General features: G+C 33.8%; 1 protein-coding gene across 23 annotated transcripts in view; it reads right to left on the bottom strand.

Annotated features, from left to right (window-relative positions):
* Window positions 1–705: 705 nt before the first annotated feature.
* LOC110379324 (uncharacterized) overlaps window positions 706–26,534 on the bottom strand; it is a 66,016-nt gene continuing 40,187 nt past the window's right edge. For 5 of the 23 annotated variants that reach the window (XM_064041090.1, XM_064041095.1, XM_021338940.3 and 2 more), the window contains exons 2-3: window positions 3,357–3,482; window positions 706–1,567 (exon numbers count right to left, since the gene is read on the bottom strand). In XM_064041090.1, the coding sequence (XP_063897160.1) occupies window positions 1,344–1,567; window positions 3,357–3,482 (350 nt within the window). In that variant the 3' untranslated portion in view covers window positions 706–1,343. Of the gene's footprint in view, window positions 1,568–3,356; window positions 3,483–4,439; window positions 4,787–6,393; window positions 6,858–7,340; window positions 7,535–8,629; window positions 8,774–9,032; window positions 9,142–11,061; window positions 11,219–12,348; window positions 12,497–12,816; window positions 12,976–13,292; window positions 13,442–13,718; window positions 13,873–14,664; window positions 14,860–15,338; window positions 15,490–15,839; window positions 16,002–18,078; window positions 18,202–20,540; window positions 20,623–22,315; window positions 22,446–24,215; window positions 24,373–24,701; window positions 24,866–26,534 lie in introns of those variants that run through there. The other 18 variants (XM_021338946.3, XM_064041093.1, XM_049850073.2 and 15 more) reach the window with 18 other exon arrangements.

Here is a 26,534-nt window from a genome sequence, read left to right as displayed (position 1 = left end):
AGCACAGGTTACTACATAGTTACTACGTTCTGTAGGTTAAGCAACAAAAGTTTTTTTACCATGTAGGTAGCTGTAATTTAATGAATTAATTTGTGCCCAATCTTGCTTTGGGAATAAATCCCTTTAAAAACAAAAGTCCTGGATATATTTTTTTTATCTTGTCTCACTTCAGGTTTTAAATTATGATTAATAGCTGATTTTGTTAATCGTTTGTGTGATTTTGGAAATGCTCCTAAATATATATCTACAATTCCTCTCACATTCCTTAGGAAGATAGTGTGAAACCTGTCAGTACTTACTCTTGAATAAACATGAAGGAATAAACATAAACCTTTCGTATTTAGATTTAGATCCCTCTAGGAAAACGCCTAGGAAGGTACCATTTTAGACCTCTTAGAAAATAAGTAGGAAAGGACTGACGGAGTCGTGACATCCTGTTTTATTTATAGTTCGATGCCTCTTTTGCAGAATAAGTTGTTACAAGAATAACATACAATGCAATGCAATTGCAAATTGTCAACTTAGGGGATTTATATATTCCAAGAATAAATGATAAATTCTTTAATTCTTACAATAAGTATGAAAACATTATCAATAAGCTCTGATATCGGCGTGATTGGGTTTTAATTCCATACAACAAATATAATTTTATCGGAACCAGATAGTTTTCAGGTTATTATTCAAGGTGTAAATAAAATGCACATAGTCCTTAAACTAAATTAAATTTATATTAAAATATAACGTTTATTAGGTACATCAAAAATATATACATAAGTTTTATCAACTATCAGTCAAACATTCGCTCAAACAACAAATCAACAAATGTTTGATCCAACAGCCAACATTTGATCAATAATTATCGTTTCAGGAATTCCATTGTAAAAGGAATTGCTGAAACAATGTATAACATCAATTTTCGTGATTATTTTTACCAACTACACTCAGTCTTGCGTCCTCTATGAAGACGGAATATTTTTGGTAAAAACTGAAACAGCACAGAACTTACATCGTTGTCAAAAGTTACATTTTGGTCCCAAGCCTTGTTCGCAACTAGAAATAATATTTACAAACAATACACTATTTCATTTCTAGTTGAAACAATCAAAAAACTAACTTCGTTTAAAAAAAAACGGTTACAGTTAAATCTACAACGCGTTATTTTAACGTAATGGATTAGCAACGATTATCACAAACTCTTAAGGCATCTATCAAGACCCATCCCTTTAATATTTTTCATATTCTTTCAAATACATCACGAAATCGTTCAGACTAGTAAACTTTTAAAATGCGAAGTCACCTGCCAGCTATACTGGAAGACTCGACAGTTAAATAACGGTTATTTATCACGAGGAGCTAGTAGCTACTGGAACCGTTCTTGGAACAGTTATTGCGTCATCGCTTCTGGTTGCGTTGTCATTGCTTCTGGTCTCGGAGATGGTGGTGACTGTGGTGGTATCTGAGGAGGATTGCGCGAGCGCTGATGTGATCGGCTGCGTGATTGGCTGAGCTTGGAACTGAGGGTAGTGGACTCCTACCACTTCCTCGTAGCTGGGCGGCGCCATGCATTCTGGAATTGAGGAATTGCAATTTTATTGTCGTGGTAATAAGGTGGAACCTTCACGCAAGCTTTGGTAACAAATTCTACGACATATTTGATATTGGTTTTGTATGCAATTATTTGCACGTAGATTCACCCTATGGGAAATCCTTTGACTGACCTTGGACCGACTTGAATAGTCTAATGATGTTAAACTATGTGGTATAACGTCATCTGATCACCTACTTGGTATAAGGACGTATTAAGATGAGCTTCCTCTACACAATGAGATAAATATAGAAATAATGGCAGTATAGAGTATCGCCACTTGCCCAGGTGTGATCAACAGGATGTTAATAATAACAGTACTTAGATCATGAACTAAGTATACAAGTATTTGTATCACAAGAACATTTGAATGTACGGCGTAGAAGATTAAAACTCTATATTTGAGTACATTTAGTGCTTTGGTACTTAAGAGGAAAGAAAAATAATTAATTCTACATATTTTTACCCTAAAATTAGGTGATATTTTGCCTGTTTGAATATTATTTAGGCAATTATTTACTATAATAGTCTCGTACTATAAACAAAAAGTATGTATGCATTGACCCAAATATAAATGTTATGTGAGTGCTAATACATATAAAATATTCTTTTAATACATGATTTCCGAAAGGTATCGACTTTATCAAGACAAAGGATTACCTACAGGTATGTACATGTATCAGATTGACGTTGTAGATAAATATTGCGATAAAACATTTGCGTGTAAATGCAAAGACTAGTAGAGCCTCATTTTTCGTTGGCATGAGCAGAAAACTTTTTAGATTGAACTAAACATAACACTCGGCCGACAGTTGAAAAATCATGTATTCAATCAAAGTTTTTAGTCGGTCTGATACCGGCCAAACTTCGAATGGTTACGGCCAATTTCTTCATCAAAAGTAAAAGCCAAAGTACTTTGACTTTGACAAACTGGCTGTTACTACTATTAATTTCCATTCAGATTGATTTACATTATGCGCCCGAACAAACCGACGGTAGACTCAGAGTTTGGAGTGAGCGGGTATTTTTAAAGAGAGTAAGCTCTGATCTCTATACTGATGAGACCCCTATTAAGCTATTAGCTTGATTTGCTTTCTGCAGGGGTCTTAGTAGTCAGACTCGAAAAAGATATGAGAGCTTATTTAAATCCACTATCTATGTTGTACCTACTTGGGCGAGAATTAGCTTAATCAATTCTGCACCTCCTAGTACCAAATTAGTATCTGTATTATACAGACCCTATCAATCACCTGTATTATCGGTGGCTACTAATTATAGTCTATAATCAGGAGATACAAGGACCTTTGGCTACACATTATCATTATTCTGGTATCCAAATCTGACCGAAGTTCAGGATCAAGTGAAAGCGGATTTGGCACACCCAAGATAAGAAATGCATCCTATTGTCTTATCGACGCATTTGTTTATATAGGTATAATTAGTTTATTTTGTTCTCCTCTCAATTAATATGTTTACATAGATTCTGACCACATGGTTGCAGTAGGTAGTGGTTGTTACAATTCCATGCCAGAAGCCCTCAAATTAAAGCTAAATAATGCGTTTTTTATGTAACTACTGATTAAGCCTGTATATGTGAATGTCTTATTAAAGATCTCGTCAAATAAGTTGGGTACTAATGACTTCACAATAGTCAAACTGTAAGACCAAAATATTATTGCGGATACTTCAATACCTGCCTTTACAGTGGCAAAGTTATTTGACGAAACCTGTATACGAGATCTAGAAGATGAAGTAGTAAACAAATACGTACCATATTTGGGTGGGGGTGGCAAATTGGAAGGGCTGACGTATATAGTGGGTTCTGGTTGGCCCAGCGAAGGCCGCGCCCGGGACCCCACATACATTCGCCTCTGCTGCGGACTGCGCGTTTTTTGTCCTGGAACAGGTGAAAATAACTGGTTAGATTACTGGTAAAATAGCTGTTGTGGAAGGGAAATAACGTTCTTGGAATGATGAAAAAAAAAATTGGTCAGAAATACTCGTTGGATATTTGTCGTAGAAGGGAAGTAAAATAATGATTTTACTTCCAATACCCGGAAGTAAAATCATGATTTTCTGAACTTTAAAAGTCTTGAATGCTAAGATTGCTGTCCTATTAACAACTAATAGGTACTAAGCTATCTTCCCAATGCGTATATTAATATAAAATTATACGTAGTTTTCTTCTTTCAAATGTAATGCAGCAATTTCGCGCTTAGTACGTTTGTCGCAAAACATCGCCTCATAAAGCGATGTAGATAAATGATACGATATCGGCCAAAAGATTACTTTCTGATTAAACACATATGATAGGTACCTAAAAATACTGCGGTTGACGTTCAAAAATATTATTTACTTCAATAACTTAGGTATTATGGACGATAACATATTTTTCACGAAAGTACCTAAATAATATTTTGTGATATCTCTCTTCGATTTTTAAGTCGGGTGCCCTATACAAAATGCACTTCGTATGGTAGGTACCTTGTACAATTTTAAACCGAAAAACATAGATCTACATGGTACATTTGAATAATGATGTCAATCTATTAATTATACCTAGCCTTATAGTAACTAATAACTTAAGCCATCTGATATTCAATTGCGTTAATACAACTACCAGTTCAATTCAAAGTAAACACAACAAAACACTTTCAATTGTCATAAATATGTCTATAGAAATGTAGAATGTAATAATACAACGCGTAATAAATATCCTCAAATCAACAACACAAGATACTAAATTAGTACTAGCAAAAGATCATCAAACAGATCAATAGAAAAACTTCAAAGCAACCAAGACCTCGCATAAAACGCACAAGGTGAATCACAATAAACAATAACAAACACATACCCATAATAAGTACTCTAATGCAAGTAACTATGAAGATTATTATCACGAATACGGTCGTAGTGCTGAGGGCAGACCACACAATATCGGCGAAAGAAGTCTCATAGTCAAACGGGTCTTCACTAACACCGTCAGATAATGTACGCGCTAAACTGAGATTTTGAGATTCCATTTTGAGAGTTATTTGTAACAGTTCCGATAACAGTTCACTTAATACTTGTGTATCTACAACACTATCGCCATTTAAATGTAACGAACTTTGTTGACAAAGTTAATCCATTAAATTTTTGAATGCATTTGTAGATTTATTAAAAAGTTCGATCACTTCTCACAGTTTATCATCACTCGCGACCACCTCAAACATTCGAATGAAATCGACATTAGCATAATCGATTATAATATGATTGGTAAGTTTATCAAAATCGATTTTATCATGGATTAGCACTAAGAGATTTATGGTTATATGCCCCCTATGTATTTCGATATCAGAGGCCCGGGATGTATGTGTTTCCTGAGACGGTCTAGAAGTAACTAACGCGTGTAATATGACGATATCTTATTGATTACTGATTTGATTTTAATTACTAATGCAGTTTACTCGCCTTGACGCTCTATCTTTGTTTACGTAATAAGTGGAAACAAGGTAACACCGCATGTCCTACTTTGATTTTTACCGGCAAGTTTACAAACAAATGTTTTACCCCCAGATCTATTGTAAAATCTAGCTGATTGTAATACTTATCTAGTAGCTAAGTTTGTTAGTAATTTGAAAAATGGCGTAGTTATTATTTATGACGTAAATTAAAGAACGTAATCAGAACTTGTTGTTGTATATGTAGGTAGGTAAACAAGAGTCGATGATACCTAACATGCTTAAAATGTACTGACAAACGCTATCATGAAGCCAGCAATAAAACTAACGTACCCATAATAACAAAATAACGTAATAAAACTTTATAAACAGCTTAAACAATAAAAGAATAAAATGACCAGAATATATCAAAGATAAAGAATGTTAAAATGACGGAAAAGAAGAAGTTCGTTTTCCTGAACTAGATGTTTATATAGACGACGAAAAATAAGTAAGTGTTGATAAGTACGATAAATTAACGATGCACCAATAAGATAAGAATGCAGGACAACTTTCACTTGTTAAATCCTGTAAACCCCCGACTGACTGTGATACATTGTTAAACACTGATAGACAGTAGAAGAAAGTCTCAATGGTGGTCAAACAAAACGACCGATTTACTCTGAACCAGCTAAGAATTCACCAGAAATATTGATACAACGTCAGTGGTCTACATATTTTCAAGTTATAAGCCGTCTCTAATCTAGATATGGCTAAAGCCAGCTAAACTGTTATTAATCCCTTAAATCTAGCAGAAAGAACATTATTTTTAGAGACCTATCTTCGTGTTGCTGTGATATAAAAAAAATTACAGCCGATCTTGAACATGACAATAGACACTTAATTTTAATGACGTACATAAGTATTTAAAATTTATAATACAATAAGCCTTTATTGATAAATACTGAGTAATCTATTAAAATTGACGTATGATGTAAAGCGATATACGTCTTCTTAGTGATAGGTATTTAAGTGCAATACAAAATTATCTAATTTATATACCTATTGTTAAACTCGTTTTGAGTACGTTTGAAGTTTCAATATTTAAGGGTAAAGAAAAGACGAAGACAAGATAAGCTAAACAGTAGAAAAAAATGTAGCGACGATGAGAAATTAAGAGTTTTATCATCGCAATTAATACTTCTAACTATAGAAGTGATTATGGGCCAGTTTTGAATAAATCAATTAGTAAAAGTACAATCTTACAGATTGGTACATTCTTAGATATTTTAAGAAAATAATATACCTCTTACAAGATAAAAGTGTATGTGACATAAACCTTAATAACCTAGTTGATACAGGTAATAAATCAAAAAACGAATTTACTTAGAGCAATGATCCTTAGACAGAAGAACACGAAAAGCCAGGTGATCAACATCCCGATCAGTATGATCATGTACCAGAAGGCCATTTGGCTCAAACTGGCTGGATCGTTCACTTCCTTCTGATCACTGTTGAACTCCTCAGAAGAGTCATCGTCGAAAACGTAAACATTTGGGTATTGGGGAGCCATTTTTTATCAACAGTTTTCTTTATTGAATCAATTTTTTAAGTGATCAAAAAACGTCTTTCGATCCAAATTCCTCGCTATCGATGGAAAACTCGAGAATCTTCTAAATTGCTTGTTGTACAAACAAAAAGAGCTCCCGAACTTTACTTTGCCACTCACAACTAATTTGAATCAACAAATTATTGGAATGATAACGACACTAGACACTAAATTCTCACTGATTCACAAAAAATATATTTTCACACATTTTAACACGGAACTCATGGATTTTCGTTCGCTGGACATTGTACTAGTGCTGTAACGGTATCGAGTGATTCTATTGATATCGGATTTTATCTCTGATATGTCAGCCCTATCGGTAAGGTTAAGCAACATTTTCAAGAGATACATTTAGATTAGGCTTTGTATCAGTCTGTTGACAGAAGTTTTAAGTCTGAATGATGATAAAATGCCTACAATAGATTTTTTATTCAATAAGATTATATGTAGGCACAAACACAAATTAGATAATTAATCAAATCCCTCTATAATCAAAGTCTTATTTATACAACAGGAAAATAATCAAGTCATTAATAAAGTAATTTTGAGGATAAAAAATATAAGAACAAGCATAAGTATGTTACCCACTATCGGTATAGATAAAACTGGAAATACCAACAAACTATCAACAAAAGACAAAGAAGATAAAAAGCAAGAAAAGCAAGGGACTGAAGAAGAATCAAAATAAATCCTAAAGAATAAGATAAAATATCAAAGTCATTACTTATGTGGGCCATCTTCAAGCACATTATGACGAACCCCATGAGCAGGATTGTGATCAACACCGATACCACCATGACATGGTATATCGACACACTTCTAGCAAAGGAAAACGCGTCATCTTCTGGTGAAGCCACCATCTTACACAATTTCTAGTTAGATAGGTACTTGAATCCTCTGGACTGTTATAAGTTTCCTTTGGTGACGTTTCCAATTAACTTTTAACTTTATTGTTAAAAGCTATTGTTTCAGTGTGTTAGGAATTAAATGAATTTACACTTGAATATAAATACAATATTCCTTTTCTCTAATTCGTCACTTTCTTTCGGTATAATTGCAATATTGTTATTGAAAACAAGATGAATTATTTTATTGGTCGTTTCACTGGCACTGATGATTTATTTTATGTAAAAGATTATGAAAAACATAATCTTCTTAGCCATTGTTTTATTTAAATCTTTTACAGTATGACACTTGTAACATAGATGTACTCAATATACTGATTTCTTTAGAATTTCTGCTCTTGAGACAGAAATCATATGATTGATGATCAGCTAAAGATATCTTTACCAATGTCCAATTCTTTATTTTAACAAATTCAAACTTTAATACAATGTGTTAAAGACCATTAACGCGTGTATTTACTGTTGGTGTTGTTTTTCCAGTTTTATCTTTAGATTTATCGGAGATTTAAAAATACGTGTCAGATGTTTTAGATTTATGACTTTTGATAAAAAGAAAATGTTGGTTTTTGGTATTGTAATGATATGATTCAACTTAAATTAAAATCGGACGATTGATTACGTAGACGTACATGATAGTTATAATAAGAACATTTCCAAAGAAAACATAAAATTCCATTATTATAATAAACCTTCCTATAGTGCATAGGTACCTGAAAATAACTGATAAAGGTAAAGCTGTTGATACTACATGTGACGCAATATACTGAAGCTCCCAACCGATATGAATAGAAAAATATCTATATTGGACAAAGCTTTTTATCACTCATGAAAGAACGAACGATAATCAACAGTGGGAAAGATAACATGTCCATAGATAAAACCAGATTCAGCGAGTGAATGAAAGAGCTATATTTTGCCGAACAGAAACTGAAGACAGATGAATGGAACATGTCACGAAATTCTATATCTTGTAATAATAATATATCTTGAGACATAAAGGGAAGTGAGCAAGATAAGCCGAGAAAGAAATGAGAACGATTTCGTCCCAAACAAAGGGCAGACAAGTTCTACATCCGTAAAGGCATGAGTAAATATATTAATGACTTACTCAACATCTTGCAAGCCAGCATAAGCATACAGATTGACACCACCAACGTAACTCCGATCAAATACCAATTTTGTTCCATCATTTTAAATTCACTACAAAACAACTAGCACGTACCATTTCCACATTTAACTGAGTAATTATATTTAAACGATAAAAACCTCACAATAAAGCCGATAATCTTATCAACATATCCATGACATTTATATTACTTTAACAACCATTGTTCTTAGATCGATTGACCTGTAATAAGGAAAAAGAAACAGAAAAGAAAATACGTATTAGAATATCAAGGACGAATTGCAATCAGAAGGACGTCGATAACAAAGAAAGAAGTCTAGAGTAACAAGTCCAGAGCAGAAAAAGAAAGATCAGTTATTAATATATTTGAAGAGTCAATACTCACTTTTCCATCTTAACACTATGATAATTATAACAAGGACGTGGAAGATAACCAACCAAAAGAAGCCCCAGAAATATTCATAGTTGAAATTATCCATAATCTTACACTTATAGCACTATTACACAAAGCCCACACTGGACATGTACTTCTAAATATAGCCAAAATTTGGCACATCCAGTAATTATATACTGAAGATAAATTGAATGATGAAACTGATACCATTTGAATTCGTAATACATGACTCTGCTTACAGTATAAGTTTTTCCTGGAAAAGACCAGTGCAGTATGATTGGACATAATAAAAGCATTTATCTATGAGGAAGTTTGAAAGTACCATTGTTGTTCCTAGGAAACAAGAAGGAAATATCCATGGAAGTATGGTTTTACCAAATAATATGGATAGCAAAACCGATGTATGGAATGCCTTTTGACCATTTTGGCAATAATACGATACATACATAGTGAATATACTTTTTCAATCAATGAATTTACAACAAAAAGCTGTTGCCTGTAAAATTAGATGATCTAGCAACAATAGATGCAAATTATCTTACGATCTTCTATGCTATGCCATATTTGATATCTAATTATATGAGCTCTACGATTGTAGTTTACAAACTATTGCTCAACATTTTGAAATATCATTCAACATTTGATGACGCGATAATTCACGGAATGGACCTCAAAAAAGTATACCTTATAATAGCAATCATGGCACTAATAAACCTAAGAATATTGTAATTAATAATCATGATAATGAAAGCAACTTTAATATTAACTTACGTTTACTTAACAACCAGAACAAGATTGCTATTCCAATAAAAAATAACAACACTAAATAGATTTGCATGATTAAACTAGTACACAAAATATTATATTTCACACTCAAAAACGTAGTGAATGAAGTAGAAAGTTAACTTAAAACCAGGAGAACTAACTCAATAGAGGGCTGGTAACCAAAATGTACGCAAAACTTCTGACATGACTGAAACAGGAAAACATAATGGCGAAGCGGGAATATGCGTGTGACAAAACGTTAAGGAAAACGACCCCAGCGTAACTGCAATATATTTTGAGCATGTTAATGTTGGAAATTATAAGTATATAGGAAAACTATCTAATGATGACAGAAGAGACTAATAACATCTAAATCCTGTTATTTTGTAAGCTCAATATCAATAAAGCATTTATTATTAAAAATTACTGCTACAAATCTGAAATATAATAATGAGTTTCGTAATCAACTTCAAAACTCATCATTATATTAAAGTTCATTATTTCTACGAATCGAAGCGTCAGCGCCATCTATCGACACTCAGGTGTAAATTATTAAAATCAATCAATCAAATTATACGTAGGCAAACAATTAAGGGATTGTTCACACCAAACGTATTGTCCGCCGCTGACTGTGAGTATACTCACAGTCGGCCTCAGTGTGAACGTCGACTCAATCTGCAGTACGCGTACTCACCAAGCCGACAATAGGCTATAGCGTACGATGCGCTACATGTGTGAACAAAAGAATACGCTCGTGTAGGTTCACACTAGATGCGTACGCTGAGCGGCCGACTGGCAACACTGGGCAGAGGCGCGGCGGTGCGGACGCGGCGGAGCGGCGGTGCGTACCTACGCGGCGGAGCGGCGCTATTCGGCAACTGCGTCCGCGTAGCCAATCCGCGTCCGCCGTGCATAGTCGCGTAGTAAAATAATCGGCTACTGAGAGTCAGCTACAACAGACGACGTAACAGCGTATAGTCGGTTCGGTGTGAACGACAATTTCAATATATATGGAAAAGCAATAAACTGCGTAACGCGCGCTCACAGTCAGCGGCGGACAATACGTTTGGTGTGAACGATGCCTATAAAATGATAAGCGTGACGTCATGGCAGATTAACTTTGTTCTTAAAAAATATCTTTTAAGCGTAGGGTTCATTTCAGTGAGCGGAGAGAGTCAAACAAAAAGTTTAGCTACCCCAATCAGTGGTATAACCGGTGGTGGCTACCAAGAAAAAACAAAGTATTTGAACTTACCACATTCTTTCAAAATCCCAACAACCATTGCAAACATAATAACTAAAGCAAGAATAATAACGAATCCTGCAGAAGTCACTTCATCCATTGCAACACACAAGACAGTTCTCAAACACGAATGTATCAGGCAGTAATTATGTTCTCAGCAAACAAATATATTATATATTGATAAAATTACCGGATCCATATCGAAAGGTTGTTAATCTAATCTTGTGTGCTCGTATCATTGCACGTGTCCATAGGTACATAGCTTTTTAATGACTGGTCAACTATTTTTTCCTTATATTTCAAATGCTAGTGTAATACTACCTATTTATTCGTCACTGTGGACCGAAATAGGTACAGAGGAAGGATAAAAATAGTATATATCCGGTTATAACAAGTATATATACTTAATATTTTACTATATACGAGTGTTATTTGAAAAAAAGCAGCGAACGTTAACCAACGAAAGTGAAAGCAGCGCCATCTATTGCCAGAAACTGGGAAGTTATTTAAGACAAGCCTTGATATTATTTTTGTTGTTAATATGTTGTGTAAAGCTATAAGAATAAATAAATTTGTTAATAAATAGATAAAAAAAATCTCGTAGTAATATGTATAAATTAAGGTAGAACTTGCAGCAAAACAGGGCTTCTAATAATGCTAAACTTTCAATAGGTACAAATAAAAGCTGCGGTGTAAGTGATCTTATTTATATGATTAAATAAAGAAATACAAACCTTTGCGAATACTGTTAAAACTGTAATATTTCCTTCATTGTAGGTACGTGAATAAAGAAATTAAGCGATAAAACTTGTCGATTATATTATCTTATCCGTTTAGTTTTTCAGAACGCGAAAATGAGGATGGCCCAGCTTTATAGCCATTAATATAGATATTGATATAATGCCTTCAAGCTTTTTACCTACTTTAAAGAAACTACAGTACTGACTATTTAACTTTGTGATAGTACCTACTATCTCGTAATTGGGTAGGTATATTTATACAGAAAACTAGCTAACCCCGCGAATTTCATACTTTAGCACGAGCTTTAGCAAGACTTAACGAACAGCAAATCATTGTTAGATTAGAACAGGGTAGTAGGTAATTGAAATTCGGTATATCGGTAATAATTGATGTCGATGTAATACCTGTTTAGGTATGGTTTTTGATAAAGCAATTAATTCGATAGTTCCCAATTAGAATTTATGATTACAATTATAAAAACTCACTATTTGTCAAGTTTGGCTATAGCACGGATAGCAAATTAAGGAAATTGTAATCATTTCGTAAATTATAACTCACCTGACACTTTACAGTACACAACAATTGATAGAATTATTATAAAAGTGCTCCAGAATACGATCTGTAGGACATAATAGTTTCCGTAATACATCATAAAATTTTAATTATGCAAAAATAATAGGATACACAGGCGAAAGTCACTGTTATTCTAATTAAAATAAAGTATTAATTCGATAACAATGAAATTAAGATCTTATCAAGTTATTTTATCTTAATATCGAGGAATAAACAATTAGCTTGCAAGTATCCACACTTTGTACTAAAAGTGACCCTTAGTGAGAACAACGCCATCTAGCGCTGGCTTCACAAACTTGATAGTACATGAAACTCTGCATGTGACGTCATGATAGTAATGACAATTAAATGGAAGGCAGCAAAATTAGGCGTAAAAAATGCATTTCTACTAAGAATTACGAGTAAGTATTGTATGAAGGACAAAACAAAAAAAGTGATAGTTAAAAAACTTACTTCTTGTCCTATAAACGGCAATCGAAATGAAGAGTACCATAATAAAAACCGCAATACCTATGCGGAAAATATCGAACCAGTTCATTTTTTTATAATATCACTAGCTTGTAAGTACAATAATGTGTGTATTCTGGGACGAACGTACTTGGAACTGAACGATAAATGTTAATTGACTGTGATAGCCAATCGAATCTTATCATTATCCCCATTGTTATTTTATCTGTGGTATATTTCCGATCGATGATAAAATTCGGACGTCGACGTCGCATCACATACATAATAGAAGTATAGCTAGAGAAAGACGTTATATGGAAGAAGATTTTCTCGCAGTGTCATCCTGGCCTTAATACTACTAAAATTCTACCAAATCTCCAATACATATCTGAGTCGCATAAAATCCCAAAAACAAACAAACACACAATAACATTTACAATGGTAAAAGTAAGATTAAGATAATCATCAAGCATTGAACTTACTGCAATTTCCAATTGCCGAAATAACCGAAAACAATAACAGAAAAAGAAACCACGTCGTTAACAAAAATAGTAGAAAATACATTTTTATACTAAAATTCTACTTTATCGAAACCCACGTCCAATATGATAAAGACTCCGACGGGATTCTAATTAAATCGATAGCAGGCGAAGATAAACCTATAATTACCGATAAGGCCATCGCTAAATCTTATCATGAATTCGGTGCGATTATATATATGATATGCGAAAAGGGTTTTGATGTCGCGGTTTAGTTGACGGATGACGTAGACGATAGAAACATTCAAATTGAGGATGTGTTTATTGAATGTTCAAATGAGGCTTTACAACAATACATAAGAACGCCTGCAGAAACAAATAAGGATATCAAAAAAACAGAGAACAAATAAGGAGATCAAGAATACTCACTCCATTTCCTGATAGCAGCTATGCCGATCAATATCAAAACAAACACCACCCAAAATGCCAAAACTAACAGTTGGAACACTAAGGACTGATTATAAACGTGCATTTTATGATTAAATCCTAAAGCACAGCAAATGCTTCGGTGACAGCCATGCGACTAATCATGACAAGAAAAAAGCTTAATTCGCGAGTCCTGATATCAACACTGTGGAATCTTATCGGACATAATGTTGGATGATTAGAATATATGATAGTTGGTAATCAAACTAAAGGTGATCGCAAACATGATACATAGAAAAACTTACTCCTTCTTAACGCTGCACACCAAAATATGATAGTGATCATTAACATACAAAATATGAAGCCATACATTCTGTCATACATTTTTGACAAAAACACGCGACTCGATCGGAGAGTGTCACTATATTGACAAAATAGATTTTGTCTTCCTTAATGAAATTTTGAAATCTAATCAATAGTCAATTAACGATTAGTAAAATTGTATCTTGGTATTTCCTCTTTCTGACCAATAGATAGTAATACCTACTGAGTTATATCAACCAATAGCGTTCGTTATTGTGGTTTCAGTTGACCAATCAGAATAGCTGATAACTGCGATTGGATAATTCTCTGTATCTTTCAGACCACTATAAAATGAACTCTGTGACGTATTATTGTCACGGGTACATAATATTTTGATCCATTGACATGGTTCCGCATAAGATTGCGTCATATTATGTAAACTTTAGCACAAAAATATTATTTAACATTTTCCAGGGTCATTTTGTAAACTAAAAAGTGCATAATTATTGCATGTAATAATCAGGAATCACTTACTGGTACAACTGATAATAATGGTGGTCAGAGATAGGCAAAGCATCTGTTTTGTACAATTTCCTACAACTCTCGATAGATAACAAAAAAGACTAAACTTTAATTTAGAACTTACCCCAGGACCGGATAACACCTATACAATAGATACACGCTATTATAAAAAGTATAAACGCTATCCAAATCAAAAATATTGTCAAAGACATATCCATTTTAAATCACTTTATTTCAAAATATACACCGACACTAGCACAGAACGAGTTGATCCTTTGAAAACGATCCAATAATTACACTGTGTTAGCTAAAAGTGTTGATAAAACTGTACCTATCGCGTGTTTATCAACAAATTAATGGAGATATCAGCTCTTAAGCTATGACTAGACTATTTATAAGCCGATGACCAACGTAGATTGGAACGTGAATGGGGGTATTATCGCTTTGGCCACTGATTTGAATAAAACAAAAGAGATATCACTCAATTACTTCACTTTTCACACATACATAATGTCCAGATTGAAGGCAGCAGACTAGCTCCAGAAATAGCAGAAAATATACAATGAAACAAGATACACGACACACCATATGCGTGAACAGTCACAATACTGTAAATTAACGCTGAACAAATCATACCTAAATAATATCAAAACATTTGCATGAGCAATGATAAGTAAAAATTGTGTAATATTTCTAAACCACTTGAAGATATTCGTAATGCAACGATGATTCGCATTTACCCTAACAATAAGTCATGAAGTACTCCTTACATCGAAACTTATAGTTGTATGTACTTACTCAAAACTTGGACAGCGTTAATCAATACAATAGCGATCATAATCCCTATCCATATTAAAAACATTATCAATGGAGGATGCATTTTGAAACACAGAATATTAAATTATACACTTTCACAGATGCTAAACAACTGAATCCATTCAGTAATTACACAACACAAGCTGAAGTCTTGATTACGTTGTCGCTTATCGGCAAATTGATGATAATAATGAACTCTTAAGCTGTGACGGATCACACGTCGAACACAGACTTACAAACAATAACCAACATAGATGGGAACAAAAATGAGAAAATTATCCATCTTGTCACAGATTTAATCAAACCACCAGACCAGTTGTGGTTGAATATTGACGCCTCTATTATTGTAAATGCTTCCAATCAAACTGATAGCCGAAATGGTGATATTGCAGATTTCAATAATGACGAAACAGAACGAGATATTTCAATAAATGTATGAACATTTGATATGTACCAAGGTATTCAAATAAATTTGAAACTTACTGCGAGTCCTGATGTAACCAATCGTAATAACTATTACGATGAACACCATCCAGGCAATAAACATGATCGTTCGGTAATGCATGATTTAGAATATAATTAGAAGTTCCGTCACAAAACCACCGGATCCTTTGGAAACGTTCCAATAATTATAATGTTGAAGCTATAAGTCACGATAACACAGTATCTATGGCTTTATCTATAATATTTATTGATATGAGCTCTTTAGCTATGGAAATTTGCGATTGGACTGATCAGCGTGAATTGGAACGTGAATGACAACACTCACACACACACCACCAGAACAAAACAACAGTTGTTTTGTTTTTTCAAATCTGTTTAGGGTAAACAAAACAACAACAGTACATAGATCAGTTATTGAATAAGTAAAAGATGTAGCTAAAATAGTAAAACAAAACTCACTCCATTTTCGATAGGAAGAAGCGGTCAGTAGAATGAGTATGAATGTCAGCCAGAACAATATAAAAAACATGACTAGAGTACAAACAAAATAATTGTTTTTGTATAAAAACGAACTCTGTACTCAGTATCACAGTAGAGTAAGCACTGAAAGCCGGTACATTGGGCTGGAGCAAGATAAAATACGATATGAGGAAATCTTATCTACACATTAATTTAGCGCGCAATCCTTTTCAGTAATAAGGGCCGGCCTATTATTACAGATGCTACTATTTTCATCTATGTTCATATTACGGAATATATTAGAATTTTCTTTTATTATCATTTTTTCAATTTCATTCACAGAAATACAGGGTTATTGTTAAAACACTAACGACCTTGCAGGACTGTATTACTAACATCATAAACTACATCTTTTGTTCTATGACTTTTTATAAAACATGATACATTTGCCAAAAACAAACATACAAGATTTCATTGTTCTATCTAACACATTTCAACTCTATTTTGCTGTACACATAAAATTTGCACGCCCCTACCATTTCTTCACCAACTAAAGGCCCGATCGAGACCAGTCGAGCGATTAGTCGACCTTAGAGGATGCGGACGAGTCGAGATTATCACACATAACAAAAAATTCGTTTGGTGGAGGGTTTGCATTTTTAGAATGAATGCAAGATCTTTATCTACCCACGCCTCCCGCGCACTGTGTGGCGGCTAGCATTATAACGGCTAGGTGTAGGGATGTTTGGGAATCGTATGGCGCATTGTCATCACATCTAGCAAGCATTCGCACCATTTCCGTGTACTCGACATTTGAATATCGATATGCCATTCTGTAAAGATAATTACGTTCGCACTACGTATGACGCGACGCGGGCGCATAAAACCGACTGACGGCAGCTCGTAAATAGGTCAAGTTCAAACGCTCCCCCGCCGTCGCCCGAGCCCCGCTCCCCTGCGCTGTCTTTTGTACTACTGATAACCTAACTAGCGCTTTCTTTTGCTTTGCATAGACTTCGTAAATTTTAGAGCGTACAATTGAAATATTTTAATTTTTGTGTGAAAATTTGATGACTCTAAAATCTGAGAATTATTAAAAGTCCTAGAACAAAAGTTTTAGTTTATGATATTAGTAATTTGGTACTGAGAGGTTGTTAGTGTTTTACCAATAACCCTGTATAAGCAGCTCCTTAATTGTCATGAATAGGACTTTCTGATTTGCGGTTTTTCACAAGTGCTTTAGCACTCAAAGATAGGTTAATAATAGTTTATCAGTAATTTGCATCATTATAAAGTGACTTTTCTGAAAATATCTTGATCACATTTAAACTTAATAGTTATCAGAATAGTCATCATTTGCCCTTAGACCTATTTTATTTTGGGGTCAGCGCAGCTTGTTTTTCTATGGTCCCAGAATAGTAGGGTCAAATTATACCCGAGTGTGATGGCTGATGTATATACAAGCTGTTGATTTGCATCAATGTCAAATTCAAAGACCTAATTTAGCTTACAATTCTCCACCCTACAATAAAATGGATAGGTATTTTTTAACCCAGCCGTATTTAAACTCGGCACGTGTGTTTCTAGCTTCACACATAATCGCGCAACAATCATTCATAAAATTGGGTTGATTCTGAAATACTATTCAATTACAAGAACAAAAAATAAGCAGTACATATCAGTTATTTCCCATGTAACGTACTTTCAATAAAATTGATTATACATAAAATACGTAATATTTTATGTCAACCTCCTGTAACCAGGATGCAAATCAACAGCTTGTATGAATAAAACTAATACAGCATTCAAAAAAACTTACTAATACGATGACCATATGCAGAGGCTGCAACCAGGACGAACACAAATAATATTAATATAAAGAACGCGAAATTCGACATCTTTACTATTTAAGAGAAACTAAATAAAAACGATCATTCACTGAGAGTTCAAGGAGATACTGACTATCGACCTAATTGTTTCAAATTTTACTTGTAACGACGACGACTATCTTATCGATAAATGAATCATATATACATCCGGTAAGATGTCTTTATAGAGGAAAACTATAGGTAATAATATAGGTAACTAATCTTCCCCATAATCTACTATGGTGATATCTTTAATCTTCGCAAGTACTTCGTGATTCGTGTATAATCTTCGCAAGTACGAACATGTGTCAGTGAATCAAACGCAGCTCAGATGGCTGCCTATTAGGCAGCGTCGTGAGGTGAGGGCATTGACTACTCTTTTCTCTATTCTTCACACTCCTACTTCACCTTCTTATTTAACTTCACATTTCAAATATCTTGGATCACATTATGACAAAAATCTACGCTCTTTCAAAAATCGCCTTCTACAATGTCCTATGCATCGTTCTGATATCATACACTTTTCCTTCTTTGTAAAATCTATTCTTCTCTGGAATGAGTTACCTCTGGGGATCAGGATGGTAAATTAAATTAAATGTGTAAATTAAGTTCGTGACCACTATCTTGGGAAATTGGCAGGAACGTAAACAGTCAGTTTCAAATTAATTTTCTTGATATGTTATTACAATTACGAAACCCTCGGGTCGTGGAGTCCGAATGCCCACATTCTATTTAAAGATCTTTCTAGGCGGCTGGTTGACGCTTCTCGTGACCAGAAGGCTGGCTATTACCTCGGACAAAGAATCAGCATGGCGATCCAACGAGGTAATGCTGCCAGCCTCTTGGGCACGCTCCCAGTTGACAGCGATGGGGACGAATTTTTTGACGCTTTTTAGTTGTTTGTTTTACTAGGATAGTTTTTGATTTTTATTGTAAATATGTATTGTAAATATTAAATTATTACAATTATATGTAGTTTACATATTACATACGTATATATACATTTATATTATTATTAATTTATTTGTGTAGTGTAATATATGAAGGTATGTTTCATAATAGTTTTCGGATCTGTTTGCACCTACCAACGCTTTCTCTCCGCCACCCAAAGGTAGACTGGTAGAAAACGCCTAAGGCGTTATGTCCGCCATTGTATTGTATGTGCAAGAAGTATAAAATAAATAAATAATTAAACTATTTCCCTGAAAAATAGGAAACAAATCAATCATAAGATATATGTATACAGGAGCCTATAACAGATTTAAAAACTGGCAAATGCTTTAACTATTATTTTGAAAATATTAAGGGTAATATAAAAAGAGTAAAATAAAAAAACCGGCCAAGTGCGAGTCGGACTCGTGCACGAAGGGTTCCGTAAATTACAGTTAAATCAACCTATCTCAAAAACTATAAGAGATACTTTGATCAAACCAAAAATCGTTGAAAGAGTTAATTAGCATGCATCACCTCTATTTTTTTTAGAATTTTATACCCCGTAGTTATAAAAATAGAGGGGGGGGGGATATACTTTTTACGACTTTGAGAGCTGATATCTCAAAAACCGTTCACTTTAAGAAAAATGTTTTTTAGAAAACTTTATATCATTTTAAAAGACCTTTCCATTGATACCCCACACGGGTATGTACATCGAAAAAAAAAATTTCATCCCTCAGTTACATGTATGGGGGGCCCCACCTCCAATTCTTTTTTTTACTATTTAGTGTCATATTTTTGTAGCGGTTCATACAACACATATTCCCATCAAATTTCATCACTGTAGTACTTATAGTTTCCGAGTAAATCGGCTGTGACAGACGGACAGACGGACAGACGGACAGACGGACATGACGAAACTATAAGGGTTCCGTTTTTGCCATTTTGGCTACGGAACCCTAAAAAGGGTATAAAGGAACATTTTATAAGTTATAACCCACGTGTATAGTAATAAGTACTCTAAATAATATGACCTCGACCTTATAAAGGTCGCCGGAAGACGCTGGATGCAGGATCTAAGGGGGAGGCCTATGTTCAGCAGTGGACGTCCTATGGCTGAGATGATGATGATGAGTCTAAATAATAATAAGTAAGCCCTCTTTGCAACGACTGAAAAAGGCCCTTAAGCTGTATCTTAACATTATAATCTTTAAATACCTTAACGAGCAAATAAATATTTTGAGTTTGAATTTATAACACGTTTGTCATTTATAATGATTCATAAACGTAATTGGATTAAAAAGAAATCATTTTACTGCATCTATTAAAATACAGTTGCACTCCCATAAGTAAATGCATTTCCCATAAGTAAATTACCGACTATGCGCAATATCTGTGGTCACTCATAAAATCTTTGAATTACAATTGTTTTTGGAACTGTATTTTCTATATTCATATAACTTTTTCAAAAAAAACTTACTCATACGAGCAGAGGCTGCAACCAGAACGAACACAAATACTAATATGATTAACGCGATATACAACATCTTTACTAACTAAGAGAAACAAAATAAAAACGTCAATGCACTGAGTTCAAGAAGATACTGATAGTCCACTTTATAATTTCAAAGTTTACTTATAACGACTATCTAATCGATAAATGAATCATATCCGGTAAGATGTTTTTTTTTTATGGAGGAAAACTATCATGCAAATCATCTAGGTAATTAAACAATTTTCCTGAAAAATAGGTAACAATTGTCAATCAAAATGTATGTAGAGGTACAGGAGCCTATAACAGATTTTAAAACTGGCTAATGCTTTAACGATTATTTTGAAAATATTACGGGTGAGAAGAAACATTTTATGAGTTTTAATCCACGTATATGTATAGTAATAGTTATAAGTATATTATAAGCCCTCTTTGCAACGACTGAAAAAGGCCCTTAAGCTGTACCTTAACATTATTATCGACATCTGTAAATACTTTAACGAGCAAATAAATATTTTGAGTTTGGGATGGACCTTGGACCATGGTGTTTCTTGCCCGTTCTTCTCCATGGGAAGCTACTTTTGGAATGGGCAACTAGAATCAAACCTATTTATAATTTTTGACATTCATAAGTACTCGTAATCTTAATGAACTAAAAGATTTGACTTTGAGTTTGAGCTTATAACACGTTCGTCGTTTATCATTTTACTGCATCTTTTAAAATACAGTATCACCCAATAGATTTCTCATCAGCCAACAGATAAATTATTAAAGATCAAAATTACTGGCTATGCCACAATATCTGTGGGCACTCATAAAATCTTTGAATTACAATTGTTATTGCAACTGTTGTTTAAAAATGTTGCTCCAACATCACGACTATGAATATATTCGGTTATGTAAACACAACACAGATGGCGTTGATTTCAACTTCAAACAACACCATCTAGCGCCGAGATAATAATTCTTTTGGCAGCTAGGTATACTAGTTGGCTTCCAAAACATCAAGCAATATAGGATAATATAAGTTATATCATGTAATTGGTCTCCAGAAAGTTTATGCAACAAGTCCGAGATTTAATTAAAAAGTTTATAGCGAATCCCGTAAAGTACATGGAAAATTAAATTTATGATTGTTTATTGTGAAAGTGAATGATTCTTTTGTTAGCATCAAAAACAACATCGAAAAAACCGGCCAAGCGTGAGTCGGACTCGCTCACGAAGGGTACGGAACCCTTATTTAAAATGAGCAAAAAAAATTACGTTTGTTGTATGGGGAACCCCCAAAATATTTATTTTATTTTAGTTTTAGTATTTGTTGTTATAGCGTAGTGGCAGCAGAAATACATCATCTGTGTTTCAACTCTCTAACTATCACGGTTCATGACATACAGCCTGGTGACAGACGGACGGACGGACAGAGGAGCGAAAACAATAGGGTCCCGTTTTACCCTTTGGGTACGGAACCCTAAAAAGTAGAAGTAAACTCCGTCAAATGACAGGGAAGGTAAAAGGGTGCGCGTTTTTGGGTTTTGATTTGACGTTCTAAAATACTTATTTATGACCCTTATTTGAATAACCAATTTTGAGGTTGCGAAAAAAATATTGAGCTCAAGTTTATTGTACCTACTTCCTTCATAGACTGTCTTATCATTAATGAACTCCAAAGAATGGAACTCCTCAACGGTTCACAGCACTATCACCAGATATAAAACAAACGCCTACCAAATTATTGTCTTACGAAAATATCAGTTTTGACTTACCACAGTGTCTCACTAAAATCGCATAGATCACCCAAAGCAACACTATGTTAACTATCATAAAGATTAAAGTCGTACTTGAATGTACGGACATTTTAATGAAAGTTTAATACTGCAGAATATAATAGCAATATTTCGCTCAATGGACGCCTAATGCGATGTGGACAAAATATATTTTTGATAAAACTTTATCAATTGATAACGGTTTAATTACCATTTTGTGTTATCCTTTATTGTTTTATGTTGGTTACGCTACGTTTGCTTGGTCTCAGTATCCGAATGGGTCGTAAGTTTGATGCCTGGGTCGGACTAAAAGTTGATGAGTTTTTATGACTACTTTAGTACTAATTTACACGTATACATTTCACAGAAAGAATAAATTGTTAAATTATAGATATTAATAATCTACTAAAAGTAATAGTAGGCACTTAATACTTTTAATAGTACTGGCACAAAGAATACTTCGTGCAGTTAACATTTATTCCATGTACATAAATGCATTAAATACGCATATAAATGATCTTAAAAATGCAACCCAAGAAAAATAAAACAGCACCATGTCATAAACTGACAGCTGTTTTCAGCATCACCCTGTGTGTTGGCCGGAAAAGGTAAGATAGTGTTATAACAGGTATAGCCGTATTAACAAACCGAATTGACTAATTTTGTATAGAACCTGTTACATCATAATGTGAAACAGATTTATGCATATGTCTAACTAAGTAATATTATCTTTGCTGGATAAACCAACTGCATAAAAAAAACACGTTTTACCAGAAACTAATTTTTGATCTGAAATTCGAATAGAAATGAAGGATGAATCACTGCCTACTTAAACAGATGTAAGAGTTGATTCAAAAAACTGCAATTCCACATTTTTCTTTTCATTTTGTTTATGCTACTTTACATTTTCTCTATTAACAAATTCACTATTCAGCTACATAATTGCGACAAACTGATCGTACTATAAGCTCATTGTTGAGATGAACGGACCACACAGATCATGTATGTCATTTTGATGTCATGAAATACTCATGTTATCAGTCAATGACTGATCTCGCGATGACTATTGTCAGATCTTCTTATTGATGGATTTGATATTGCTACTTGTTTTTATTTTTTTAATGTATTTTTTTTTGCTAAGTATTTCTTTGTTCTTTGTACATACACAAAGATTCAGATTCCTTGAGAAAATTATAGCAACAATCTTAATGATTAAAATGAACGACTATGGCTGAGTAAATTTTTTTTTATGGCAATTCCTTTTAAGGGGCAGTTAACTGATATAAAATGATTCATTACAATTTCACAGAAGCGAAAGATAATGTAAGTTAGACGCAAAAGTAATTTGGTTTCCGCTGTTGAAACAAGAAATTTAAGTATTAAGTTTTAACCTTCCCCTGTAAAACTAGATCTAATGCGATACGCGGTTTTATCCATATCTTTATAACTATATCAGTGAGAATCTAACACAATGAATCTATGACTTGTTTTAGCACCACTGAAAAGGCTGAACCCATCGACATTCAATTTGGTGTGGAGATGCCAAAGATTGTTCCCTCGAGTAACACAGCTAATAGATGTTAAAGTTGTTAGTGACACAAGTTGATTAGAGTATAAATTAATCAGCAATTGATTACAATCGCTCTCAATAAAAACACAAAATAATCATGACATTGTAAACAATGCACTAATTATTTGACCATTTTGATTACTTTCATCACTGAAAAGTTATTTTAATCCTTTGATACAAAAAGATAATCTGTAAATACATGACACCACTATGACTTGACTCAATAATAAATGGTAGTAATCAAAAAGTATTATAACCAACGTAACTTAATAGAAAATCAACAGTTTCCGATGTAAATGAAACAAAAAACAATAGTTGAAAACTACTCACGGTTCTTAACACAATTCCCGAAGCAGAACCACAGCCAAAACAAATAAATAAACATAAACACCAGCACGCCAACCATAATGCTCGGTAGTACATCCATCATGTTTACTCTGTGTACCAATCCACACTGCTCGATATATTCGCTCCCTATCTTATCTCACACATCACGAAATACATACTTTACAATATGGGCGAAAATAAAATTCACTGTATTGATAATGTCTTAAAAAATATTGTAAATAAGTAGTAGCATTTTCCTATGAACGGTCGTACAGAACGAAGGGCGGGTACACACTGGCTTGGCTAGGACGATGCGGTTTTCCAATGCGTCACTGTGTCGGGAAATACATTGGCTACGGGATAGTGGTACGTCTTTTCCTATCCTTTTGAGGTAATGCACGTGTAAGTTCATGAATGAATAGTGACGTAAGTGTCGAAAAAACAGTAGTTTGGGATTATCGCATAAAACAAAATTAAATGAATACTCACGCATCCAAAATATGCACGACACCAAATACATTGCCGATACAAATATAATCAATATGGCAACAGCGGGCAATGTCAGGATTATAATGATAGCCCCTGCACCTTCCATCTTAATAACTTTTATTTATTTATTAACACGGAAAAAACACTTATTTTGTACTCTTCACGCCAATGTGATACCGATTGGACACCGATTCCATAATGATTACAATAGTCATTGAATTTGTAATTTTAATACTTATCAGCGTAGCGATATCTTTAAGTACAGACTGTACTAATTTCCGATATTTATAATATTTAACATACCGTTCTTTTTTCTAGACCTCTACAATAATGGTGCCAGATATACATATTTTATCAGCATGATGTTTAATCTGAATACTTGATAACCGAACGCACTATCTGTCAATATCATCCTGACTAGTTATGATGACCATTTTACCCGTAATGACCGATTTTCTTAATCCTCGATTTATTTATATTACATAAGTGCCAAAAGTATTACGTTCCTACATACCAATATGTTACCTAACTAAACATCGTATCTGATAAACATAACTTCCAATAAATAATTTATAAAATAGTTTCATTAATTTATAAAAAATCTATTAAAGATAAATTAAATACGCATTCCCAAAAATATCCCTATTCTTTCAATCATCTCAAGTCTGCATCGACAATCGATACAACTTGTATCTCGACACAATGTCTCCATTGGAAAACAACACTCCTAGAATTTGACTCCTCGCGATAAGCACTGTTGTCTACGTTACTTTTATGTCAGAAATATAAAACTTATCACCATCACGTTCAAGTTATCGTGCTAACTAACTAGTTTGTTTAACACCATTAGTTATAATGTATGTATGTATAATATATGTACCGATATACATATAATGAGCATTGTCATCCGGTCAGTTAGTTTAATAGTAAACCGAGACGTTTTAGGATCAACAATGGCCGACCGACCTCACTGCGGATATTAAAAGCACATCAACTGTTAGTGTCATCCTGTATTTATTTACAGATCTTTATCAATCTATCAATTTTAGTTATTTCTGATGGAACGGTAAAATACATGTCGTTTGCGGAAAAAAACATTCTCAGATCTTCATCTTATCGAGTGAGTTGCAGGTTTAATCTCCTAGCAAGCCCTTGTGTCAGAGTGTCATCCTATATTTGTATGAATTACTTTTGAAATGTTTATCTACCTACCTGCATGTTCCTTAACTATGATGCAGATACCTATTAAAATAAAAGATAATGCTAACAAATCCAAGCAGATACTTCCTCTGACACAGAAGTTAGTTCAGAATAAAACTGTTGCAATGTAGCTAATAAAGGAGGCAGGAAAGAAATTATCCAATTGACCCCTTGTGTCAACCTACCCACTACCGTACATGCGTCTATTAACCAGAATAGTTTGACCTCCCATCGCGGCGCTAGTAGTGTGAATGTGATGTCAAATGATGCGTGAATTTTGTAGTTCGTTATTTCGCCGTAGCTCTAGTTAAAGTGGCTCTTTCATTCTTGTGTGTGTATGGCTTCGTATATTTATTATGTCACGAACGATGAATGAGTTGATTCAAATGTAATTTGATAGTGTTTATTGACAGTTTAAAGGCGCCTACAAAGTATTTTTTTTTATATTGCTAAAAACTTTGAAATGGTACAGAACATAACTCGTTTATTTTGATGAAAAATGGTTTTAAGAAAATTAGATATTGTCCTTCTTTTCACCTTGTGTTTCAGCTACGTTAGCTTGGCTATGAAATCATAAACACTGTTCAGTTTACGTATAAAGTAACAATCGCGGCTTGTTATGAGGTAAGTACT

Source organism: Helicoverpa armigera, chromosome 24 (assembly GCF_030705265.1).
Source record: "Helicoverpa armigera isolate CAAS_96S chromosome 24, ASM3070526v1, whole genome shotgun sequence".
NCBI lineage: Eukaryota > Metazoa > Arthropoda > Insecta > Lepidoptera > Noctuidae > Helicoverpa > Helicoverpa armigera.
Note: the sequence above shows the minus strand (reverse complement) of the source record. Positions and strands in the feature narration are given on the sequence as shown.